This window comes from Gadus macrocephalus, chromosome 2 (assembly GCF_031168955.1).
Source record: "Gadus macrocephalus chromosome 2, ASM3116895v1".
Taxonomy (NCBI): Eukaryota; Metazoa; Chordata; class Actinopteri; order Gadiformes; family Gadidae; genus Gadus; species Gadus macrocephalus.
In genome coordinates this window covers 844,392-871,681 of record NC_082383.1, presented here as the reverse complement: position 1 = coordinate 871,681, position 27,290 = coordinate 844,392, and the positions used below count along the sequence as shown (strand labels likewise).

The 27,290-nt window shown below is 44.9% G+C and overlaps 1 protein-coding gene and 1 long non-coding RNA gene across 2 annotated transcripts; both read left to right on the top strand.

Moving 5' to 3' along the window:
* Nucleotides 1–1,618: 1,618 nt before the first annotated feature.
* On the top strand, nucleotides 1,619–25,946 carry grapa (GRB2 related adaptor protein a). Its single transcript, XM_060069089.1, has 5 exons — nucleotides 1,619–2,369; nucleotides 5,959–6,056; nucleotides 7,791–7,910; nucleotides 13,663–13,831; nucleotides 24,368–25,946. The coding sequence occupies exons 1-5, from the start codon at nucleotides 2,292–2,294 to the stop codon at nucleotides 24,551–24,553; spliced, it is 651 nt and encodes a 216-aa protein (XP_059925072.1). The 5' UTR covers nucleotides 1,619–2,291; the 3' UTR covers nucleotides 24,554–25,946.
* Nucleotides 13,838–17,644, top strand: LOC132470731 (uncharacterized). Its single transcript, XR_009528701.1, has 2 exons — nucleotides 13,838–15,408; nucleotides 15,666–17,644. It is a non-coding gene; the product is annotated as an uncharacterized LOC132470731 (long non-coding RNA).
* Nucleotides 25,947–27,290: the final 1,344 nt, after the last annotated feature.

Below are 27,290 nucleotides of genomic sequence, written 5' to 3'. Positions count from 1 at the left end.
TGTGAGGATGCTGAACCATCAGAGTTTAGAAGGGAAACGTTGTTTCTAGTCTTCACTTCATCAGGATTTATGTAAAATCCATTTTGGGGGATTTGGTAGTTGCACATAAATTTGAAGGCATTAAGATCCAATTTGACTTTAGTTAAAGGAGCTGTGGCTAAGATTTAAGAGCTATTATTTGAGTAGCATTTGTTGGAAATGTCAAAGCCATCTATCAGCTATTAGGGAGTGAATTGTGCCGTGAGATCTGTTTCGGGTCGACTGAGCCTGCTTCTGTACGAGGCAATTATGATTTTGACCATAGATAAGGACAAGTTCGACTCTACTAAATCATACAATTACCATGATATGTCATCAGAGGCCGATGCTAAGTTGAAACACTCAATGAGCCAGTATGTTCTTCTTTGTATTTCCAGTCTGGTTTAGGAACATTTTAGTGTTTACGTTTTGGCTGATTCAGTATTCTCCGGGTTGCCATACAGCAAATAACTTGACACAAAAACACCACTGGCTGCAGCTGTGGAAGCAAGTGAACAAACTGAATCCACTGAGATTGTATCCGATTCCAGCCGACCTTCGACCCTGAAGTCTCGGAGCTGCATTAGAACGATGGAAACATCTTAGATCCTGATCATTTGCAAACAATAAATTAATTGCAAACATATACTGATCACTTTACTGTTAAGGACTTGTCTTTGCTTGACATTACAAACGATGACATTATCACACAGTGGGCGCTTCTTGCCTTGGGAAGAGGGGGCATGGGGCACAACTCTCTACTATAGTGAACTGCAGTACTGCAGTACCCATTTTAAGGGCTCTGTGTCAACGTTACATATACTACCTTTATGTTCAGGACATGTTTTAAATATAGTTAAGGTCAAGTTGGACTTAAGTTAAGGATGAGTTTGATTTGGGCTTTAGTGATTTCTGCTGGAAGGCAAAGTCTTGCCCTTCCTCCCCCTCCCTCTATTTTTCTTCCTCTTTTCTTCGTCCTCCGCTCTCGGGTCTAGCTCTGACTCACACGAGATCAGCTGAGCACTCGCTTCCTGCACCACCTGTTGTTCTGTTTTCCATTCTTCTCGGTTCATACTTCTTTCTGTTTCGTCATGCTGTTATGGTTTGAGCTGATTTGCTTCTCCCGTCGACCTTCTGTCCCCTCTTCTTAATGGCCAACTTAAACCATTTGTCAAAGGTTATGTAGGGATAATTGAAGTCTTATGCCATATCATCTGATTTGATTCGATTATATCGGATTGATTAGTATCTTTCCCCTCCTCTGTTCTTTGCTCCACCCCTCCTCATCGTTCTACTTTCCTCTCTTCTCCTTCCCTCTTTTTCCTGGTCCCCTTCTCTTCTCTCCTTTCCAATCCCATCTCCCTTAATTCCTTTCCTCTTTTCTCCTCCTTTCCCAACGCTTCCCCTCTTCTCTTCCTTCCCATCGCCTCTCCTCTAAGTGTAGTTAACCTGAAATGTCTTTGTTAGAAACAGGACGTTTTCTAGAAGATGCAACAACAGTTTGTCCTCAGGTCACCCCTCCTCCCCGCCTCCCCACCCTCCCCTTTCCTGCACACACACACACACACACACACACACACACACACACACACACACACACACACACACACACACACACACACACACACACACACACACACACACACACAAATCCTTGGACACAAATACACACAGGAACAGCCTCCTACTCCCTTTGCCCCCTGATCTGTGTGTGTGTGAGTGTGTGTGAGTGTGTGTGTGTCTCTCTCTCTCTGGCTCTCTTTCTCCACCCACTCTCTGTCTCTGTGTGTAAGTCTCTGCACCTCATTCTCTCTCCTCCTCTCTGTGTCTCTCCCTCTATGTGTGTGTGTGTGTGTCTCTCTCTCTCTGGAGGTGTTACTCATGGCAGTGTGATGCTGAGTGTCAGTTGTGGTCTTCCGCCTCTCAGAGCCCACCAAGACAGCACTCTGCTCTCGCTCTCTCAATCTCTCTCTCTCTCTCTAGCTCTCTCTCTCTCTCTGTCTCTCTCTCTCGGTTGTCCTGCGTGCTTGATTTCCCATTCATTAGTTCGTCCTTCTCTTTGGGGCACTATCTTCTCCTCTTCCTCTCTCTCACTTGGTTTGCCGGAGCCTCACTCTGTTGTATTTTGTGATTTCTCTCCTCCACCTCGCTCACGCTGCACCGGAGGCTTCGGCGTGTCGGGGGACTGAGGGGGCTCTCCTCGGAGGTGTGTGCGCGTGAGAGTGCGCGTGAGAGTGCGCGTGAGCGATCGCCTTGGAGCCGGGGGTCTCGTCATGGAGGCGGTGGCGCAGTTCACGTTCCGCGCCACGGAGAACGATGAACTCAGCTTCACCAAGGGGGACGTGCTGAAGGTAGGACATCAAGACGCACGCACAAATTGTCTTCCACGCGAGAAGAATAGTTGTACATAGATGTGCCGAAAGTGTACGCATGGGACACCTGAACGTCTGTCCGTAAGAAGTCCGCTGAATTAAATGCAACATTGGCAAACCATAGTGTTAACTTAAGCTGGACTTTGGGTTGAGTGTAATTGTGCTGATTATAGGATGGTACTTATGGATCCCAGATGGGAGAAAGATACGAGTGCCTAAGAAGCAAGGGGCAGCGGTAGAATCAAAGAGATGATTGAAATGAAAACCATAAGGAAATATGTCCCTCTGCACAATAACAGTAGTATAAGTAGTTGAAGTCATGGTTGTAATAAGAGTGAGTCAAAACTACGGCCCGGAACTGGGGCACAAGGTGACAGGCTGTGACTCATCTATTGAATTTGGATTATTCTAACATTTCTGCATAAAATGGGTTGCCAGTAGTTGTGCAGACTATCTTTCACTCTCTTTCTCCCTCTCCCTGGGAGGGAGAAACACACACACACACACACACACACACACACACACACACACACACACACACACAAACACACACCAGTGCAAAACCGAAGATGCACATTGGCCCACCCCCCGCCATTCCAGTTGACCAGCCAATCAGATATGCCATACCTCTCTCTCTCTCTCTCTCTCTCTCTCTCTCTCTCTCTCTCTCTCTCTCTCTCTCTCTCTCTCTCTCTCTCTCTCTCTCTCTCTCTCTCTGATAATTATAACAATTATAACTCAAGCATGGCCAGCATTCTCTGCTGCTGCTGATGCTGCTGACTTCCGCTACAGAGTCCAGACCCTGATGACAGCATCACACATTCACTGCAGAAGCGAACACACTGAAAAGAGAGACCGGAGCCCGAAAATAGAATGCCGTGGAAAGGTGCAGAAGTCGCAGGAACATCCAGGTGGATCGTAGTTCAAACCTGAAAGAGTTGTGTTTGAGAACTGTCTGAGGGGGTGGGAAAAAGTAGTTTCAAGAAGTAAGACCTCACAGAACCCCTTCCACAGATGCAACCCCCTAATTCATTACACACTTGCTGGAAATGTTACCTATAATGGAGAGGTACACTGTATGGCAATGCTAGCAATGGATCGATGCTATGCTTGATGCTATGTCTCTCTAGTATAGTTGACGATATCTCCAAATGTGTTTCGGTTGAATTGCTGCTGTGCTGCCAGTTGTTGGTGGCGTAGTTGTGGGTCTCATTCCATACCTGCATAGTGTTTGCATAAAGCACTGAACCGTAATCCTTATGGCCTACATACGTTCTGCGCAATACCATTTGCATTACATTTACTGCACCTGAGCCAGACCCACACGCACACGTGTGCACAGATACAAACACACACACACACACACACACACACACACTGACACGACGCGCACGCACGCACGCGCACACACACAACTACTCTGATGGTGTGACGACAATGGGGACATATTGCCCCATCGTTGAGTAACACATGCCGTGTACACTGCACCTGCCACCTACTTGTTTCCTTTCGTACCTTTCCAGAGCTTCTATCTCTGTTCCGAGCGCACGGTGCCCAGCAGATGGCTGAGTTATATCCTCATAACAGAGTCCTCCTTAGAGACTCAAGTCAGGGGTGTGAGTCATAGTCGACCAACATACCCTCACATGCGTGCATCCTGTGATTGTCTCCCGCCGAATACCAAGCGACTCAGTTCCAGCTGGCAACAGAGTGGACTCATTTAGATTTTTTATAAGCAGTTGGTCACATGTTTCTGGTCAAAAATGTGCTGCAATTTCCTCTGGGTTTTGTGGTGTGTTTTTTTTGCGCTTTTTCATTCGTTTTTCAGTTGTAATCGACATCTTGTAAAGCAACAATACGGTAAAGGGAGCGAGCAGGCGAAATCCAGCCACTCAATTCAACCAGGCATATATGTCATTATAAACTTGTCATCCAGCCATCCTACTTCAAGCTTGAAGACACTGTGGCCACATGAAACCCCCCAGTGCCGGAAAGTAGGACATACTGAATGAAGAGCAGGAAAGTTTAAGTCTTAAAAAATGTAAGTGAAATATCAATTTGAAAGATAAATCAGACGTCCAATGTCCAATCCTTGACATTCGATGTATCTATATATATCTATATATATATCTATATATATATATCTATATATATATATATATATATATATATATATATATATATATATATAATAAATGTATATTAATGTTTTCTCTGGTTAAATAATAATGATAAATAAAACAATAATCGTACACTATATATTTAGCCATATGCATCACTGGTTTAAGTTAAAAACAATGACCGAAAGCATAAATGAGAAACTGTGCGGCCATCGATGCAATTAGTCCAGTTTATAGCCCAGTCCGGCATCATGTGCTTGCTGACATCACCACTGTTTTGGTCAGTAGACTAAAAGGAGGTTTTATTACCAGAGATATGGATTGATTAAGTCGCTCCCACTTAGTTTCAGTTCCTGGCGCATACGCAGTGAAAAGGGGGGAAATGCGGCAAGACAAGGAAGAGCAGAGTTTCACAACTCAGAAGAAAAGCATATTTATAAAATATATAAATAGCTGGACCAAGTCGAGCGTTTCGGCTCCATGTACAGCGTGATAACCCCCATCACAACACTCCGTAGTACAGCAATCCTATATCTGTAGACTAGACCGTATGCAGTTCATTACTGTTGAACACAGATCCTATTAAGCTTATCCACAGATTCAGTCCAACTAGGTCACAACCAAAGCGCTTGGGAGAGCGTCATTCATAAAACGGTCTTATTATGGATGCGTTGAGCATTTCGGTGGCTATTCATCAGAATTGCACTTCAGAGACCCGGTTTTCGTGCGAGCCTGTAGCCCTGAGCCTCACGTGAGCAGAGCGCTTCCAACCGTTCAATCCATAATTCATCTGTTTGAGAGGTTCAGAGGCGGCCGAAAACCCTCCAGGGCCACAGACTCTCAGGTCACCTGGGCGTCAGCCATCCCCACGTTGTATAAAGAAAATACACAGTGGCATGTCCGAAACGCACACACTTACGTACACACACACACACACAGACGCACCCATACACATATACACACACACTCTCTCTCTCACACACACACACACACACACACACACACACACACACACACACACACACACACACACGCACCCATACACATATACACACACTCTCTCTCACACACACACACACACACACACACACACACACACACACACACACACACACACACACACACACACACACACACACACACACACTACACACCTAGAAACATATTTAGACTAAATAAAGTATATTTAGCATTACATTACAGTGTCATGATTAGTTTACTCTTAAATAATAATAAGCAATGTCAAAATCTGCAACAGCTTGACCTTAATATTTAATAACGCCACGGAACAACTTAACCGTAATGTGGAATTCTTCTCTGCCTGTTACCTTGAGCGCTGTCCCTAACCACACTGTGTAGTCACAAGGGTAATCATATAATAATATTCGTCATAAAAGAGAATATGAAGTGAATCACGGTGGTTTGTATTGTGTGTGTCCGCCTCCCAGATCACCAACATGGAGGACGACCCCAACTGGTACACAGCAGAGCTGGACAGCAGGAAGGGCTTTGTGCCCAAGAATTACATCAACCTCAGGCCCCACGCGTAAGTAAACACACGCACGTCACGCACTCACGCACACATGCACGCACACACGCGCATGCGCATGCACACACACACACACACACACATAGACAGCAAACAATTACACACACACACACACACACACACACACACACAGACAGACAGACAGACAGACAGACAGACAGACAGACAGACAGACAGACAGACAGACAGACAGACAGACACATACACACAGGCAAACGCATATCAGCACACACATTTTGGCTCCTAAAACGAGCATTGCTCATGGAATTCTTCCATATTCCGTATTTCATTTTTCCGATGTTGGCGTATCTGAACGGTTCATCAGTGAGTGTTCACGGCCGCTGGCCGTTCTCCGCTCTGCTCTGGACATCTGTCCTCTGCCGACGGGTCTGCTCCCCCAGGAACACACTCATTCCCTGCCTTACATAACCACACTGTGTGTGTGTGTGTGTGTGTGTGTGTGTGTGTGCGGGGGTGTGTGAACTATGATGCATTTAGTTTCATCTTTCACATGTGGACGCATTAATATGTGTCTGTGTGTTCATGCATGAGTATTGTTTTGGCTGTGTGTGCGTGTGCGTGTGTGTGTGCGTGCGTGCACTTGCAGGAGTGTGTGAGGGTTCAAAGCCACACCGCGGGTCCACCCTGTATCTCTGTCGGAAACACCAGCTGGGTCAAACACTGGCATCCCTTCTGAAACCCACAGGGTAGCTAATGAGCACTCTGTGTGTGTTCCTGTGTGTATGTATATGTGTGATCCTGTGTGTGTGTGTGTGTGTGTGTGTGTGTGTGTGTGTGTGTGTGTGTGTGTGTGTGTGTGTGTGTGTGTGTGTGTGTGTACGTCTGTGTGTGTGTGGGTTGATTTTCCATGGGGCATGATCAACTTGAGGACTACAGAGGTCAGGGTAGAGAACGAAAAGAAAAAGCAGAAAGGTAGAGAGAGGAGTGGTGTAGGAAAGCCGAGATCCCTGGACATGAGCCAACGTCCCGGGACGCAACCCAACGTGTTCGCTGACCTGCTCAACCAGCTGATTGAGTACAGCCAATGGCCCGGTGTCTGGAAGCCCTCAGGTTCAACCGCACAGACCACAGTGTTTCACAATAGTTCAGAACATAAGGAAAATGACCTCCTTAAGAAGATAAGGGCCTAACATATGCAGCAGAACTCGGTCTTCATTCGATTGCTTTCTAACTTTGCTATGCAGTCCTTTATTGGACTGTATAAATGGTTAACCAGAGTTAAGTGGTTAACTGTGGTTCAGTGTCAAAAGGCTTCACGTGCCTCATTGCACGACAACCCACCTATCACTAATCCCTGTCAAGGTCAAAGTCCCCTTACGATCCGGGAAGAAACCTGGAGAAGAGATCCCTCCTTCTAGGGATAGGTTGGAGTGCAACGGATGCCATGAAATCAAGTTCAAAATAGAAAATGAGTTGAAAATCAGTCATGAATATGATCTCGTGTGGTTATTTGGCACCGCTGAAGAATGATCAAAGGCCTCATTTGTAGTCCGTTGCCAGACTTCAGATGTGGTGATGGTGTTGATCAAGCTCAGTGCCTGCGGTGGTGAACTACCAGTATGATGGTAGTTCAATTGCAGCTTGATTTGCAGGCCTTTACATGTTTAAATGTCCCTTTTAACAGACCTTTTAGTTCTTTTGTGGTTTAATCTAGAACAGCCAACAAATCCAATGCATTGCGCGTTACTGTCGTTAAATGCCTCCCTGCAGGTGGTTCGCAGGCCGGGTGGCGCGGGGCGTGGCCGAGGGCCGTCTCCGACCCAGGGAGTGTGGGGCATTCCTGGTCCGAGAGAGCGAGAGTGCTCCCGGAGAGTTCTCCATGTCTGTAAGGTATGGGACGCACACACTCACAAAGCTGCACGCGCTGGTCTCATGCATACACGCACACACACACAAACAGACACAGACGCACACACACACACACACACACACACAGGTCTCCCACACACAGTCACACACACACACACACACACACACACACACACACAATGGTCACACAAACACACAGTGGTCTCCCACACACACACAAACACACACTGGTCATACACACACAAACACATACGTTCGTCCGCTCTTGTTTGTGTGTGTGTGTGTTTAGTGTGTGGTGTGTGTGTGTGTGTGTGTGTGTGTGTGTGTGTGTGTGTGTGTGTGTGTGTGTGTGTGTGTGTGTGTGTGTGTGTGTGTGTGTGTGTGTGTGTGTGTGTGTGTGTGTGGTGGTGTGTGTGTGCTTTACATTATTCTCCACACAGTTTGCGACACAGCAGATCACAATGTAACGAATGGGGTGACAGTCAGGCAGGTTCCGAAAACAACAGTTTTGTCAAAACCTGAAGGACAGGAGAGAGAGGGAGAAGACAACACAGAGGAACCACACGCATTGTCTTCTTCTGAATTATAGATCTGCTCTCACTGGGCCAAGTACCAACCAGAGAGAAGATCTACATCAATGATTTTATTGTTGTTCTATTTTCAGCGCAAAGATTTCATGCAAAATATGACGTCGCTTTTGTATTTGTTTGGGACAAATAAAACAAGGGAGAGAAGAAACAGGAAGATAAACACTGAATAAACATGACCCGATGGGTTCTTTATGAGTCTGCGTGAGTGGGAAGGGGGACTCATTGTTTATGTGGGGCTGAAACTAAAATTGGATATTCATGTCTGACGCTACGGCGGGTTAAAGACCTACTCTCATACGAAACACCCTTGTGCCATGCTGTGCCCAAATACGTGTTAAGCCGGGGAAAAGTGAAGCACTACATCCCACAGAACCAGAGGACAGAGGAGGAGCAGTACCACCACCAATATGCATATTTTAACAAGGAACAGTGTTGTGCCTGTACTTCTATTTAACAACAACCACATTGGGGTGGAACTGCACTCTGGGGCTTCTTCGTTTTGTGTCCCAAAAACAAATTGGTGCCTTTCCTGTGCCCTGAACCAAACACCCGTGCAAGTCCTTGGTTTGCGTTACATCAGAACCACGTGTGTTAAACTTTAAACAAGGACTCGTGAGGCATACCAAGCCGGTCATTGTGTCACTTGTACCGTGAGCCATTACAGCTGTGTGTCATATCATTACGAATTCTTTCCTCTTTGTCTCTCTTTGTTTTCTCCACCTGCATCAAGTTAAACCGCTTTTTCCCGGACTTAACTCTTCATAAAGGCTCACGTTCAGATTCATGCCATGCCCTTTTCTCACACTGGGTTTCTCTGACTCGAGTTGATTGGGCGTGTGAGCAGAACGCTGTTGTTCCGTTTATTCAGAACTGTAATTGCTACAAACTGCGAAAATGACGTCAGCATGTGTTGGTGTGATCTTTCCCCCCTATGGCTTCACTAATCAGATTAGATTAAAATAGTCTAAAGTCTGACGGCAGATGAGCTCAAATCTGGGCAAACGGGCATTTCACTCTTTTTCGCTCCATGTTTGTTTTGACTAACCACGTCGCTGGAGGCGTGGATCCTTAAGAGCACAATTGGCCGAACGAAAACTCTGCCAACAAAAGTAAGCTGTGTAAAACTTTCAGTGAGAGTTTCAAATCAACACCATGTTGGCTGGAGAAATAAGCTTCTGAAAACGTCATCCAGTAGTGAGAATGATTTTCTGATCTTCGCGGAAGTCTGGCTATGACATCGTAGGACTGCTGGATCCCCCACAACACTTGCCATTTGTGAAATGCAGCCCAGGTAACTTTCATGAGATTGTTTTGAGTAGAAGCCAACCCCAACACTACTTGTAGATTCAAATATATATTATTCAAGCTGACAAATGAAAGGCTTACCATGCAAGACAAGGGTTGCATGTTTGGCAGTCATGCACCAACGGGAGACCGCTACCACTGGTAGTGGATCAGCTGTCATAATCCCCCCTAAACACACTCTCATCCACGCCCACACAGCCCCAGACACACACACACACACACACACACGCCCACACAGCCCCAGACACACACACACACACACACACACACACACACACACACACACACACACACACACACACACACACACACACACACACACACACACACACACACACACACACACACACACACACACACACACGCTCTTTGGGTATCTTGAAGTATTGATGGTATTCGTTTCACTGAGACAAGATTGCTGACCCAGAAAGTAAAATTACAAATCAATCAACCTACCAGTGAGTGAAATTAGCAGTGAAGTTGTGGAAACAGTAAAAGGATGGAATACCCTGGTTTGTCTGGGAAACAGAAACACACAATGCACAAATCCAAAGTCTATTGATCATTTCATTGTGGCTTAATAGCACCAATTCTATTCCCGAGTACAATGACCAGGGAATATTCCATCACACCAATTGTGATATTGTCAATATTGTCCTTGCCGAGTGTCAAGGTGTCCCTGAGCAAGCCACCTATCCCCAACTGCTTCCGACGAGCTGGCTGTCGCCCTGCATAGTTGACTCCGCTGTCGATGTGTGTGTGAACCGTTGTAAATCGCTTCGGGTAAAAGCGTCTGCTAAAAGCGTCTGCTAAAAGCGTCTGCTAAAAGCGTCTGCTAAATTCCCTAAATGGAAAAATTTGAAATGTTGTCAGACTATTCTTCAATGATATGGAAAGGGTAGTTGTGTGTGCGTGGAATCTGTATTAAAGAACATGGCGCAACGTGAAGACCATGAATTAATTACTAACAAATGCATAATTGACAAATTGAAAAATGTATCAAACTTGCACATCATGGTTGTCCCGGTGCATTCCGCAACTTCGAAAGCCTCTAAAAAGCATGTGTGCTGAATTATGTAAAAGAGTGGCTGCATTTCACACTTCAGATATTATTTAATCATGAACTAATTCACTTCAAAAACATTTCATCAACAGTTCATTTGAGACCCAGCCAATGAGAGAGAGAGAGAGAGAGAGAGAGAGAGAGAGAGAGAGAGAGAGAGAGAGAGAGAGAGAGAGAGAGAGAGAGAGAGAGAGAGAGAGAGAGGGGATGATAATGGGTTTATATCGCTTGGCTTCTTAATCTCGTCTGGTATCTGTTCCGCCTGTGGGAATCTTTATTGACTGTTCACAATCTCTCACACACACACACACACACACACACACACACACACACACACACACACACACACACACACACACACACACACACACACACACACACACACACACACACACACACACACGCACACACACACACACACACAGTGCTGTGAGCAGTGCCAGCCACAGTCAATGCACTCTGTTTACTTGGGGGTGCTATCGGGGCAGTGCTGATGGGGTCTTCAGACGAGCGCAGTCAGTGGTGTGGAAACAGAGAGTCGAGGGACGGCGGCCCATCAGAAGGTTGACAGGAGCGACGGGAAGACAGAATGCTTCAATGGAAGAAAGTGTTGGAGAAAGATACGGCAAAGGGGAGAGGGATACTGCAGCGGGGAGACGCGGGGCCCAGACTGCTGCTTATCCTGTGGTGTCTTCAAAGTCCATGAGACACGAATCCATCACAATGTTTTTGTATCGCTTAAGCTGTGCGACACATGGGGGGATTTAGCGGTGGGTGGTCCTTTTGTTTACACTTTACACAGAGTTATTTGGCATACCTGCTAGATACGTCACGATCCAAAATGACTCGATGAAGGCTGGGAGAAAAACATTGGAGATGTGTGTGCAAATATGCACAAGAGTGTGCAGCACTATGTTAGTTGAAACATATTGTTGACTAAAACACTGGAATATAGTGTGCATAAGAAGGTCATTAGTTTAACAAAAGATGTCTTTACTAGTGGTCGTCGAGTGCTTACCAATAATGCCCTGAAAGTTCTACAATTTCATATGCAAAAATAAGGACATATACAAGTGATGTAATGTTCTCCATTGGTATGATAACTATGGTTCTTGGGTTGGTTTGTTGAGCAGATGGAATGGAGCTAGGTGGCTCCATTCCATCCATCCTTCCCCAGATGACTGAATCCACTTTGAATTAGTTAGTGATCAGACAAAAGTTGCAATAACTAGCCCCTGCCAGCAGGGTGCGACATGGCACATTAGCCCACATCAAGAACGGACGGCGCGTGGCTACGGTGTGTGGGGGTTTGCAGTGTGAGGGTATGCAGGCTACATCAGATTATCTGTGAGTTGGATGGGAGATAAAGGATGAGTCACAGAACGAAGTGCGGATAAAGATAACCGTGGCGATGGGTGTCAAAAGGTGAAAAAGGAGATGAAGCTGGTCATTGGAATTGATCAAGGGAACAAAATTAAGCGTGAAGTGACCGGACAGACAGCGTCACAGAGCGTCATCAATCAATGCATTACAAACCCAAGTACCGACGTCACAGAGTGAGACAAGGACACGCTTAGAAAATAGGTTAAATATGCAAACGGACGTGACAGGAAGGACAGGACCGACGTTGGAGACAAGGAGAAACCACAGGGGCAAAGGGGAAGTGTTCCCATCACGGTGGCTCACAGGAAGGAGAAGGAGAAGCAGACGAATGGCCAGGCGATGAAACATGAAGAGAGTGGGTCTACCTTGGAGGGTTCCAAGCAAACGCAGTGTATAAAGTATGCATGCCGGAGAGCTTGGGTCAACGGAAACGCAACCATAAAAAAGGACGAGTTAACGCGTTGCGATTGCAGGCACGTCTGCTGTACCCTTGGACTTATTTACTCATTTATGAGTGTTATAACGACCGGATAACAAGGTCATCCAGGATGATGTCAGCGTCGGATCCAAGCTCTTAATGTGGAAGCTCATTGACCGCTGTGTCTATAGTGTTTACAAACTATCATCCCATTATGACAGGGCCAACTTGGCAAAACAAACATCAGACAGGTGAATAACACAATACAATAAAGATGGGCAGTGGTTCAAAAACGTCAAATCCACAACTGAGAACTGGGCGGCCGACCAACCACAAATCCCTGCCTCTACATCAATTTTTACTTTTATTAATTATATACAATTATTATTAATTATATACAATTATTATTTTTTAGTTTTAATAATGGCTTTCTGCATTGAAATTAAGACTTAAGAACATTAAAATCAGATTACCGGACTAGCTCCCATTCATGAGTGATTTATTATATTTCTAACAACTGTATTTGTCTTAACCTCTGTAGCTTTTTTAATATATAAATGCTTGTTGTGCAGTTATTACCAACATCCCTGGAAGGAAGGATAACACTTCTGTGTTCCTTCTCAAAGTGTCTTATTTAAGAGTTTATTTTAAGGTAGGGGGGTGTTGTTTAATATTGCTATGAAGCAAATTCGAGAAATTGACTCAACTTGACTTTCACCATGGGTCGGTCTAAACATGTTTAAAGGCACTATCTTAACCGCAAATGTATATGAACTTGTTGTGTTATGTAAACAAATATTTCACAATACGCCTTTAGTCATTATGTGTGATGCCAACTTGCAACATTAAATAAAAAGAAAAAAAAAGTGCCTCCAACATAGTATTCTGGCATTTACAACATATATTTATCATTTATCATTAATGAGAGCCTAAGGCTGCTGGGTATTTATTTGGTCAATGTTCTAACACCTGTCTATTGGCCTGTGTGTCTCTCCGTCCCCTTCTGTCTTCCAGCTACGGGGATCACGTTCAGCATTTCAAAGTGCTGCAGGACCGCTGTGGACAGTACTATGTGTGGGACGAGCTCTTCAGCTCCCTGAATGAGCTGGTGGTGTTCTACCACACCAACAGCATCGCAAAGGAGCGAACTGTTCTACTCAGGGACCCGGAACACTTTGCCAGGGTAAGACCTCATGCTGGACATGGATGATATCAGTGAGTCAGTTTGTGTGTGTGTATTGGTCTTTCTTTTATTTATTTAGCTATTTCTGTCTCTCTTCATATGTTTTTGTCAGTCTTGCTTTCTCTCCTCCACATTTCTACCGCTTTCCGTACTCTAATGTATTGAGTAATGAGGTTATTAAGTATGACGCACTGAAGGAGTTTATGGCCACGACACTGACAGTCTAAGTGTTTATTGGAAAGCAGTCTAAAGCCAGTTCTTGGCCTCCAGTCAAATTGAAGACTCAGCTAAGTCCGGAGAGAATAATTATAAAGTCGTGATTAGTATCAGGACTTGGCAGAAAATAAAAGAATTGGGTGAAATTAGTCAACTAACAGTAGTAGTTTTTTTTTTATCATACAGGGTGGACTTGTTTAGCTTCCGCTGTAAATTTAATAAAATATGTATTCACCCGTCTCATTCAGGCTGTGGACTTAACATGTGATGCGTCCATGGAGCAGGCCCCAGTTTTTCTTTCACTCATTTTGTTTTTCTACAAATGTTCAAAAGATATCCCACAATCATGGGATTAGAGGAGTAGGCAACCGTGATACCACATCAAGGTTGGCTTAGAAGGGGATCTCCTGTCCTACCAGCGCGCCTGGCAGGCACCCTGTGGCCACGCTGTCATCCAGAGCCTTTGTGTCAAAGATAAGCGCTCCCGAAGGCCTCCCGCCCAAACATGTGCGTGTTCGCAACCCGGCCATTACCTGGTGTCTCTTTGTGCCGCGCTTCTGGGAACAGACCCGTGCCGGAAACCATGCCTGCGCGACTCTAATGGTTCACCCCATAGTCACTTGTTTCTCGCCGTCGCTCACTGTGGTCCGCGGAGAGCTGATGGCAGGCGGCATTTGTGCAGGCAGCTACGGACACTGTTTTTGACGTGATTTAACATCATATTTTAATCGAACGGGTTGCAAAAATCTGCATACAAACATAGTGTATTAGTTGATGGTGCCCCGGGCCCCTTAGACGTACTGCGCCCCTGGGTGAGGGACCAGTTGCCCTAATGGTTAATCCGGCCCTGCTCAAGCAGAACTACGTTATCATGGCCGCGGCCCAACCGTTTGAACTTCTCTTCTATAATGCTATATTTTGTGCTGCAGCCTGCAGTTAATATATGTTGATTGCCGCACTGCTCTGCAATGGTACCTCCAACCACAACCCCCCCCCCCCCCCCCCAACACCAATCCCCCTGTGGTATTCTACGCCACCCCTAGTCCTAATCCTAATCCTAGTCCGGACTCACTACCAGAATATCTCCCGCACTCATTTTGACTGAATCGCCCCTAGGTTAAATTCTGATTGGAATATACTGTACAAAACACACAACCAAACTCAAGACGTACCCTGTAGGTGTCCCCACCCATGTATGACAGAACCGCCCTTTACAGTTCTGTTATATATCATCCTCACGCGCTCCCAGCACGCCGGCTCTCTCCACTTTCTCCTGCACTTTCTTCTCATGCATTAGTCACATGTCTTCACCTTGCGTTCCCCCATCAGCGTCTAGTCCTGACAGCCGCCCTGGATGCCCAGTGGCAGGTTGCTTTCATTTCACATTGGACATCACGTTACATCCCTCTCCCTCGGTTTGATTGATTCATCGGTTCTGCTTGGCTCAGGACCCACTTCTCTCACACATTCTGCTGCATTCACCAGTGTGTGAATTAACACTGTTCATATGTTGAATTCACAACATATGAATAAATCACTATATACCGAGTAGAATTGCCTCGATACTGAGCATAATTCACTATCAACAAAGAATGTTTGACTTAATGAATAGAATTAGCTATATCCTGTAGAATAAACTTCATAATGAGTATAATTCACTATATCATGATTGGAATTCACTATTTCTTGAGTAGACTCCACTTTATACTGAGTAGAATCGACTATATACTGAGTAGAATCCCCTTTGAACAGAGCAGAAGTCCATATATTGTAGAAGCCAGCCACTACTGAAATCATAGTTCTCTAGAGAGTTGTGAAGATTTCAGTCTAATCAAGTCAGCAAGTACAGTTCCCATGAATCCCAACCTTTCATCACAAAGACCAGAACATTTCAACACGTTTGAAGCTCTGTTTTATCGTTATTCTATTCAATTACTAATTACAAATCACTGCTACGCTCAAACTTGCAGCTCCTGGCCTAAGTTTCTGTAGTGAACGTCTGCTTTGCTTGATGCTATGCCCAAACGTATGATGAGCAGGATACAAAACATGCTGTCTTTCGCCAGCAGCTACTGCTGGAGTACTGGACCTGAAAGAGATTTGCTAGATTCTCACATCAGGTCACAGTGTGGTTATTAAAAGCTAGCATGCTCATCATGCGGCCTTTATGGCAGCATGATGTCTAGCAGGGCTGGCAGGGGCGCACCCCGCTTAAGTTGCTAACCGTTGCCCTATGAGACATTGAAATCTCCATCAGCGACTAATAACTAAATAATGACTGCTTCAGCCTGAGGGTATTTCGACGAAATCTCTTAAGAAGAGGATGCTTAGGCCTAAAAAAAAAAAGACAGAGAGAGAGAGAGAGAGAGAGAGACAGAGAGCTCAATCCTGTTGGTTGTCAGTTGAGGTCATGGGTAGGTAGGGAATTTATTTTCTTTTTTTCCTGCGGCAGCGAATGTTAGGTAGGTTGTTTTCATTTAAAAACGAGAAAATTCGCTCATCCTTTTACAGAATGAAGAGATGCTGTACACAAACATAATTATAGTTTGCATCAATATTATTATTATTATTATTTATTTTATTTTTTTAAAGCTCATAACATAATTTGGGTCGCACATAAATTGACAGGGTCAGTCGGAAACCGGAACCGAACATTTTTTTTTTTTAGGCCTTACCATAAAATGTGTACTGTATTGCTACTTCTATAACATTTTAACATTATCCCCAACAACATAGCTTTATATTGCTATAACAACCGAGGGATTTTCCGGATGTATTCTCAGACGTGTGTTAGAGACTGGTGAGTGTAGACTGGGAGTTCAGGGCTTTGGAAAAGGATGATGGCTCGACTACACATGTATGAGCTTGAGGCATAGCTAGGCTACCACCAACATAAGGTGAGAATACCAGCCATTGTTATCTGTTGTGTGGGTTTGTGTCTGCCACACGGTTACTGCCAACTAACGCAAGATATTTTGTAGTAAAAAGTGAAAACATATATATATATGGAAAACAAAATCATATCTGTGTCAGCCAAGTGGATGTGAAATCCAAGCGATGATATCAGATAAATATATCATTTATTAGAAAAGGTACAAATGGATCTAACAGGATTGTATATCTTCTTATTTCTTTCTAAGACACAATTTCATATTGTGCTGTCGGGCCTTTGGCTGCCATGTGCACAAACTTCCCACATTAGGTCACAGTGTTTCACTTTCACACTTTGTCACAACTGGTCTGTCACTCAACCCTGCATCGCCCATGCCTCCTCCTCTCCCTCATCTTCCTCATCGTCACAGTAGGGCAACAACGCCTTACGTGTGCCAAAATAAATAGCAACCGATGTGTATTTTAGGTTATAGGCCAATGCAAAATGTAAATATATTTTAACAAAGGGTTTGTCAAATAACAAACAAAAAAAATTATATATAATAATCATAAAAGCATAAAAACACCTGAGGGTGGTGTGGTGTTGGACGTCACGCATGCTGGCTTCCCCCACTCACTTCATCCTTTAACCCAGGGGTTCTCAAAGTTTTGACAACTGAGGGCCAATTTAGGAACCCAAAACTTGACCGAGGGCCGCCAAAGGAAGGAGAGGAAAAAAAAAATTGGCGGGAAACGCGTCAACATCCCAGCAACATTGCACCGTGGACCTCCGGGAGTGAGGTCAAGTGAGGTCTAAATCACGAAACTGAGTTTCATCCTTTCAAAGTAATGTACAGTCGGATTAAATCTAACAAATGAAAAAGGATTTAATTGAAAGCTAGAGAGAGTCGACTTTTCTCTTTATATTTATTTAAATTAATATTGATAGAATAATTAAAAAAAAATATATATATATATATATATATATATATATATATTTTTTTTTTTTATAACTTACATAATTATGTATGTCATTGCGGGCCGCCAGGAATGATTCCGCAGAGAACCAATGCTTTAACCCCTCCAGATATCTCATCTGTCCCACAAGATATCCTCCCTGACTGCGCACCAGGCGGCCTGTCTTTAAATGCCTCATCACCATCATCCATCATGTCTGGTTGCATTGCTGTACTAACAGAGGCCCGTGTTTCTGTTTTATGCCTCAACGCTTGAGTGCCCACGAGCAAGCTAAATAATGATGCAATTTGACTGCATTCCAGTTTTAAAAATAGTTTTAAAATTTGATACAGTGAGCAGCTTGAAATGAATGTCGTTCTTTTGGGTTGTTTGTTTTGTATGTAGGCGAGGGAGTTGCAAGAAAGTTGTCCGGGGGCTTTAACAAATCAAAAATAGCAACAACTGTTATATTTTACTCGGCACCCTATTGAAGACAGAGGCAGATTATTTGGCATTTATGCCTCCAATTGTATGCCCCCCTCTTCATGCCTTTGCGTCACGGCTCTGAATTCATCCGGTCATCTGTATTCCAGTAGGGCCTTGAAATCAAATTCCAAGCCCTCAATAGCCTAGAGGACTTTTTTAATAGTAAAGGTGCGGCCACACCAGACGCGTATCTCGCGTAATTTTTACGCGAGATACGCGCGTAAAATGTTGCTTGACCATTTTGTGTCAAAAATGGTCGCATACGCGCCATACGCGCCTACGTCACTCGCCTAGATGAGTCCATGTCCATGCAAGTGAACGGAGCGTTCCCTCTTCGTCATAACTATCAAACCAAACATCCTTCACATTCACCGAGCGAACATTACGAAAGTAAAATGCACATTTCTCGCTAAAAATGTTTCCATAAACGCATTTAATGGCGTAACTATGTTACTATTTCCACCCAGAATAAAGATAGTTGTCGGCCGTGGCTGCGCTGGGGTCCGAGGTAGGAAACCCAAACGCCGCCGTGTTTTGGTGATAGAGTTTAGATCGGGTTAGATTAAATAATCTCGGATATAAATAACAATAATCGGGTTAAATAACTTCACATGGTGTGTTTGGTGTGTTTCCAGCATTCGTAGTGTTGATCAGCAGATATATAGTCCGCCAAGACGTTGAGGTTGCTTAGTAACCAGAGACTCTGTCCATGCAAGTGAACGGAGCGTTCCCTCTTCGTCATAACTATCAAACCAAACATCCTTCACATTCACAGAGCGAACATTATGAAAGTAAAATGCACATTTCTCGCTAGAAATGTTTCCATAAAAGCATTTAATGGCGTAACTATGTTACTATTTCCACACAGAATAAAGAAAGATGTCGGCCGTATGCTTCTGTCCAAGCTCACTACTCTCTGCCAGTGACGTCGGGTCAAGCTCAACGCTGATTGGGCAACACGGCTAATCGTCATGCGTATGAGCGTAAAAAGTTAAATTTTTTGAACTCTTGAAATATACGCGCTATACGCGCTTTACGCGCGTATAGCGCGTAAATATACGCGCCTCATACGCGCAATACGCGCAATACGCGCGTAAAATGTTGCTTATACGCGTATTACGCGTGAAACGCGTAATACGCGTGTAAACCAATGGTTCCCTATGGAAAAAATGGCGATTTCATACGCGAAGTACGCGAGATACGCGTCTGGTGTGGCCGCACCTTAACACCCCCTGACCCACACATCCACTCTCTCTTCTTCCGTCTCTCTCCTCACCTGTTTCTTTCTCGATGCACAAAGTGTTCTTCAGAGATCAACTTTAAATAGACATAGCCTTGGTTATATCCAGCACGTGATAACGTGTGGAGGAATGCTCCACAAAATTAATATAGAGTTAACACGTTTAATATTCCATCGCTTTAGGATATCAGATAGCAGACGACGATATCATCGTGATATGCTCGATCTATCTTAAAATCTAAATCGTATTATGTATGGATGTGCATGTGTGTGTGTTTGCGTTCGTGTGCGCGCGTGCATGCCTTGTGTACTTGTGTGTCGTTTGACAATGGCAGGATTATCAAGACTTTAAAATCTATTCATATTTTGTGTTAAAATACTTCCCTGCTTCTAAAGAGTTTTGAGTCACCGGGGAGGAGATGAGGACTCATCTCTGCTCCCCGTCTCCTGCTCAGAGGCGGAGGACAGAGAATAACACAGAGACATGAAGCAGTTCTCTGGCTTGTTTTTTGCTCTCTCTGTATCTTGGCAGTTGAGATACTGAACACTTTCAGTATCTATTTAGGGAGCACTGACATTTATTATGTGTGTGTGTGTCTGTGTGTCTTGTCAGTGTTTGATTGTGTGTTCATGAGAAAGTATGTGTGTGTGTGTGTGTGTTTTGTAATGTCATGTAACAAACAAACGTTCACTCTTGCGCTAACTCGAGCACACAAAGGAACAGACACACATGCAGCTCAAACACACACGCCGCAAAATAAACATCAGTTTTTCTACAAAGCAGTGATCTGATCTCCTGTCCCATTGATGTCTATCTGTCTTCCATGAATCCCACTTTGGGATGCCAGCGTGATTTCTTCTCTTGAAAGAAGAACGCAGTCATTGCGGCGCTGCCTGTCTGCCTGGTTTTGTGTCTTCATAGTCACTCCCTGACACGCTCTCTGTCTCTCTCTGTCTCTCTCTGTCTCTCTCTGTCTGTACCCGTCTATCTCTCCCTCATCTCGGATCAAGCAGTCCTAGTGCTGTTACAGCAGATCTTCTGGGTGGGAAACGGCACAGAGCCTGGTCCCGGTATTCTGAAATGCCAAGGGGTGAAGTCATGGCTAGGTTCCTGGGTTCTTACGGAGATATACACTATTTCAGCTCCCTTAATAAGATATACTAACCCACAAAACTGAATTGCGGGTGGACGATCAGAATGGGATTTTAGTAAGCATGATTCGACACTGGCCGCCTCTACTGGATTGACAACCTTAAAAGACACTTTTACTTTTTAAACAAACAAGGGCGGCCCAACCCAAGGTTGTGTTTGCCAATAACGTGCTCACAGATCCTCGTCCCCAGCGACCCGATTAGTCAGACAAAAACGTGAAGCGATAGAAAGGAACCCGCCCTGCTTACCCAGATTTCAGCTTGTCTGCCCTCAGACTTGAGATGTTCATCAAAAGTCTGTTTCATGAGACTTATCTCCCGCTCACCCGTCTCCCTGCTCCAGCTGCCTGTGCTTGTCGCTCTGTCTATCTTGAGGTTATACATCGGCCTGTCACAGAGTGGTTGCTAGGAATTTGTCGTCGCTGTCTTACACAACAACACCTCTTGAACCCCCATGGGGGGTCAACTCTCATAACCCTCATGAGTCACGTTGGAAAACTCTGGGTAAGTGGTTGAGTGAAAAGAGTGTGGAATTTTACCAAGCTGAGAAAGCTCCTGGACATTGATCGCTTGATTGATTTTAAATGTATTTCAAATATGCAAGAAAACGTGTCATCAAATGGCAGAAACAACTACAAGGCTCCGATTTCCTTTTTTTCTGAACACATTTGAAAAGGAGAGGGAAGAAGTATACACTTGTTTGATCCCACCCCCTTTCATTAAATCATAAAATAATGGCAAGGTGATGTCTTTATTTCTAAACGCACCTGTTGCAGGTAGGGCACCCATAAGTGTGTGCCCGTGCGTGGGTGCACGTGTGTGTCTATGTGTGTGTGTTTCTCACTGATCCGTGAAGAAATCCATTACCGCTCGCACCCACCACCCCCACCCTCAACCCCACCCCACCCCACCCATGGCTGCTAGACAGCATATTTGTCACCAGTGCGTGTCACTCCTCTAGACACACGACATCACTTCTTGTCGTGGCATGCCTCCCCCCCACACCCACCTCCGCACAGTCCATCTGCCTCCCCCATTCCACACACACGCGTCACTCCGCCTAATTCATCAAGCAGCTCTCTGAAATGCCAGGCGGTGTTTTTTCGGTATTCTGCGTGGGAGAAGAAGAAATTCATGGCGAGAGAGGTGGTTTCAGGTGGTCTTGAGGAGAGGGGACGCCAGTACAGGGTCAACGGCACACTGGCGCTAGGGACAAGTGTTACGTCCACACCAGGAGCGACCAAAGCGTCAAAGACGCTCTGGTCGCTCACAAAGTTTCGCTGCGAATTTTTCTGTTCGCTTTGGTCGCTCAAGTCGCTCATGACGTACAATTCAATTATGCAGACGCATTTAAAGGAGCCATGCGTTTAGTAGGCCCTACAGACAGCCATATCAAATAGTGAACTCTCCCATACACCTTGGCCATATTGCCGAGACGGTTTTGCTTGTTCGATAAAGTGCTTCGACAACAAGTAGGACAGTGATTCCCCCCAATATAAAAAAAATCCTAAAATGTAGGCTAATTACAACCGAGAACAAAAAACCCTGCGTGCTGTAGTAGTTGAAATATGTTTCACTGATCTGGATCTGCAAATCATGATCTGCACTCATTCGTCGCATTCAAAACAAATAGACACTGGGACACATGGCTAATTTGCATACGTGCACAGGTCTGGTTGGCTCCGCAAGGCAAATAATGGAACATATCTATCTATCTATCTAGGCCTTTCTGTCTATCTATCTATCAACGCGTGTCTAGTTTTCATGTGATGTATTGTGTGTATTATCCAGTCAGACTTGTTCTGTGTGGTATTGTAGGCTACTGTCCTGTGTGGGACGAACCACCTAAATGGATTCCCGACGATTTGTGTCGTTTGGTATTAATAAAGACTTGACTATCTATCTATCTAGACTATTTAATTAAAAAATATTCACCTCAGGCTCCGTGAATAGTGGGGAATAGAGGGATAAAAGACAAGAGATATATCCCTTGTCATTTATCCCTCGTCTTGTCGATTAGTTTGTTTATGTGACGATTTCAAATACTTTTTTGGTTTTGTTTAAAGCATGCTACACGCGATTGGTTGGTTAGATTGGTGGCATGTAGAGCAAATTATAATGATTCCCGCTTAAATACGAACGTTCTAGATGTAGCCTATAAATACTCCCGCTTATCATCACTTGATATCCAAACCACTATGGCGTTTCGATCTCTGAACTGAAAAAGGGTGGGTTCGTACAACACCGGGTGCCCAGTTACAGCCGCGATTAATACTTCAGCCGACATTTTGTTCAGTGAGTGAATAAAGGTAGGTAGGAACCAAAGTGCCTGCCGATGTTCCCTGGGATCCACCCAAGCGAAGAGCGTCTACATTCCGATTGGCTGTCAGTGTTTGGTCGCTGAAGCGAATAATAGTCATTTGCATAAAGTTAAAAAGTTTTCAACTTCTTTTTGACGCTCTGGTCGCTCAACTTTGGCCGCTGGTAGCGTTGGTCGCTTTGGTCGCTTTGGTCGCTCTTGCCCATAGAAAGTGAATGACTTCCGGCGATTTGGTCGCTCAATTCGCTTCTGGTGTGGACGGACAGTTACACTTCGACACCATCGCAGCGAAAAACAAAAGTGGTGATGGATGAATGAATGAATGAATGATCGAGAGTGTGTTCAACAGATCACGTGGTGGAGTACAATTACAATTAGGGCTTTTAGCAGACGCTTTTATCCAAAGCGACTTACATCGGTTAATACACACATTGACACACCGACGGCGGAGTCAACCATGCAAGGCGACAGCCAGCTCGTCGGGAGCAGTTAGGGTTGTCAGGGCTCTTGCTCAGGGACACATCAACACTCAGCTAGGAGGAGCTGGGGATCGAACTAGCAACCAGTTCAGTTACAAGACAACTGCTCTACCACCTGAGCGAAGCCGACACAAGGGACGGCACACAAGCACCTCATTTGATTATAAACTAATCAACTTGGTTGGTAGAAGTAATCGTAAGACTGAAAACAAATGGAATTTTTTTTATTGGGAACATGACAAAATAATTTCAAATTGATTACGTTGAGCTCATTCACAACAATGTGTATTAATGTATCGATTGTTCTCCCTTTTTTCAAAGCTAAAAATCTAAAATGACTTATTCCAACGATGAGCAAACTTTCCTGTTGCCATAGCAATCACCTTCCTTGAGAGAATTTTTTTGTCGTAAGAACTGTAGGCAGTTGAGTCAGGGAATATATATTCAGTCAGCAATATATCATCTGTATTTCATGAACTGATGTGTTTCTCCCTGCCCTTCTTCCCCACCAATCATCTCCTTCACCTCACACACATATCCCTCCCCTCCAATCACTTTCCTCACTTCCTCCTCGACCCGTCTTTGTCATTTCCTTCTCCCCCTTATTATCTCTTCCTCTCTCTCCCCCGTCGTTCGACCTCCTCCCTCGGACTCAACCTCCTCTCCGACCTCACGGCTCTCACAAAAATGTCCCTTTCATCCTGGTTCCCCCCTCCGTGCTTTCTTCTCCCCTCCCTCCCTCATTCTGTCTCCTCCCTCCCTCCCTCCTCCCCCTCTGCCCTCCCTTCTCCCTCCCCCCCCCCCCCCTCCTGCAGCGGCCCCACCATGCACACGCTCTGTTCGACTTCGCCCCGCACCACCCCTCCCAGCTGCACTTCCTGCGCGGCGACCTCGTCGACCTGCTGGACTGCTCCGACCCCCAGCGCTGGAAGGGCCGTTGCCATGGACGCGTTGGCTACTTCCCCCCGGAGTACGTCCAGCCCGTTTACCACGGCCAGTGACCCCACACCGTACCCCCCCCCCCCCCCCCCCCCCCCAGGTCCACCACTCACGACAGTGAACACCTTGCGGTTCCTCGACACTTTGCAATACACCCACCTCATGTCATCCAATCAGACGCGAGTTGGGGCGGGCCCTGTGTGCACTGCAGAGACCAAGCGGCCTGATTCAAAGGGGTGTGGTGCGCTGGCGGCTGGCGGATGTGGGACACGTGGGACGCATTGGAGCTGGACTGGGATTGGTAGGGTCTACGTGGACGCTGTGTTTGTGGCTCAGCGCAGAGCGCGGAACGGCTGCTTCGTGTTTGCCGGCCCAGCAGCGGTGGGTGTCGGCCACGTGCTCTGAGGATACCGCTGACGCCACAGATTCCCTGGCATCTGCTGTTAACATGCAGAACTTTAATTGTGTGTGTCTGTGTGTGTCTGTGTGTGTGTATGTGTCTGTGTGCGTCCTGGCCGCTGTGCATATTCTGTTCCGAAGGAGATTATGTAAAATGTATAAATATATTTTCTGTGTATGTGTGAATGGGTGTTATATAAGCGTTGCGCTGTCTGCACTGAGACAGAGTTCAATAGTGGAGAGCCTACGCGTTTGTAGACAGCAACTGTGTGTGTGTGTGTGTGTGTGTGTGTGTGTGTGTGTGTGTGTGTGTGTGTGTGTGTGTGTGTGTGTGTGTGTGTGTGTGGTTTTAGCACAGTGCTCTGAGTCTCTGCTGTGTGATAAACATTATATCTTGGTTATAACAATGGTCAAATCCTCACTACCCAGATACTTCAAAAGGTGTTTGTGTTTTTTTAAAATACATATATAAATACAAATTAACAGGCATAGCAATTCATGGCTGTTCACTCAGAATCATGGCTGTTCACTTAGGATTTAATGACTTTGTATGTCTATGTACTCCTTTTCATGTAAAATCATATACAGATATAAACTGGGTGTTATTCATTATTGCTCTGTTCAACATTAAAAGGTACTGCAGACAGAACTTTTCCTAACATAACTCGTCCCAGATCCCCCAGTCCTGCCAGCTATGGGGCCAGAAACCAAAAACTGGACAGAGTCACGCCTTGTTTTCTGTTTTGTTACGGAGATATTCCGCCGAAGAGAAACTCACCCAAGCTTTCAGAAGAGGATCTTAGCAGCCAGTCTGCAAGGGGTTGATTTGAGAGCTTTACAGCAACTTCTTCTAAGAACGTCCGAATTCGGACAGGAGGTTTTAGTTCGCCTTCCCAACGGGAACAATATGAAACGCATCAGACTTTAACGTTTCTGCTACTTTTGATGATTCAGCACAAACACTCTGTCTGTGGTCCCTTTAAAAACTTTAATCTGTATTACTCCACGTGTTTGTAAACGATTGAAATAAAGATCCAATATATTTCCATCCTTAAATTTGTATAATTTGTCGTGTTTTGGCTTGTTTGTATCATGGATTTCGAGCCCGCTCCAGTGAGTATGATGGGCGTTTTGACAACATTTAAAATGCCTGTTGTAACTGCTCATATGGAACCCAATCTTAAATCCTTGCAACTTTGTTTTTTGCCTCAATTCTGCTTTTGCTGCTAGAACGAGTATTTCATCACCCTTTGAAGTAAAAGCCGTTAACAAATGTCAGATATGGTTATCGTACTCATAAGCAGCTATTTAAATTATATGCAAACATAATTCCATATTGAAATAAGAAAAAAATCCATGTTGGATAGTTGAAAGGATCACACATAATTGATCAAACAGAAGAACATATCATTAAAATATTACATTAATTAGTTCCTGGAAATATATTACAATCATGCATGCAAACAAGATCTGAGTCGTTGTGTGTGTGTTTGTGTGTGTGTTTGTGTGTCTGTATGTGCGTGCGTGTGTGTGCGTTTATGAAATACAGGTTGTGTCCCACAATACCCTGGGGCAGATCATGTTCTACTTATTTTTCTTATCTTTAAACAAACTGTTTTGCCCTTCCTGATCTCTGCAGGGACCAGCCACTAAGACTTCATGGGGATAGTTAACAAGTCAACAAACCAACGGCGCTATGCAGAGCACACAGAGATGACGAGACAAGATGGGAGGCCGAAGGTGTCCTAAATATAGCATTGATTATTGTGGTCTTCATATTCTGCACTGCAAAACATCCCTCTGATGTTTCACAAAGGAAAGATATTTAGTTTACGCGTGTGCACGTGTGTGTGTGTGTGTGTGTGTGTGTGTGTGTGTGTGTGTGTGTGTGTGTGTGTGTGTGTGTGTGTGTGTGTGTGTGTGTGTGTGTGTGTGTGTGTGTGTGTGCGTGCATTATGTGTGTGTCTGAATGACTGTCAGTAATGCTGACATATTTGCATAATCATCACACACACTGTGAGATTGTAATCCGCTACTGCACCCACACAGTAAATGGTACGAAAACAGCCACTGCCTCAATCTTTATATTGTAATGGAAAATGTTCCATTCAGGGTTGCATCTTATACGGATGAAACTAGGGATAGAAGGAAGAGGGAGCATTACATTGAAAGAGAACAAGGAGGGGAAAAGCTCTGGTGGAGCAGGAGACAGAGAAGGGAAGCCAGACAGAGACAGAGACAGAGACGAGAGAGGGAGAGGAAACTGAGTAAAACAGTAGAACCAGTTTAGATCGCTGCCTGTAATATCTCTGTAACTGCTTTCAACGGACTGGAAATAATTAGATGCATTTAAAAATGATGTGGCAGCGAGTCAGTGAGATACAAGTGAGGTTGGACAAA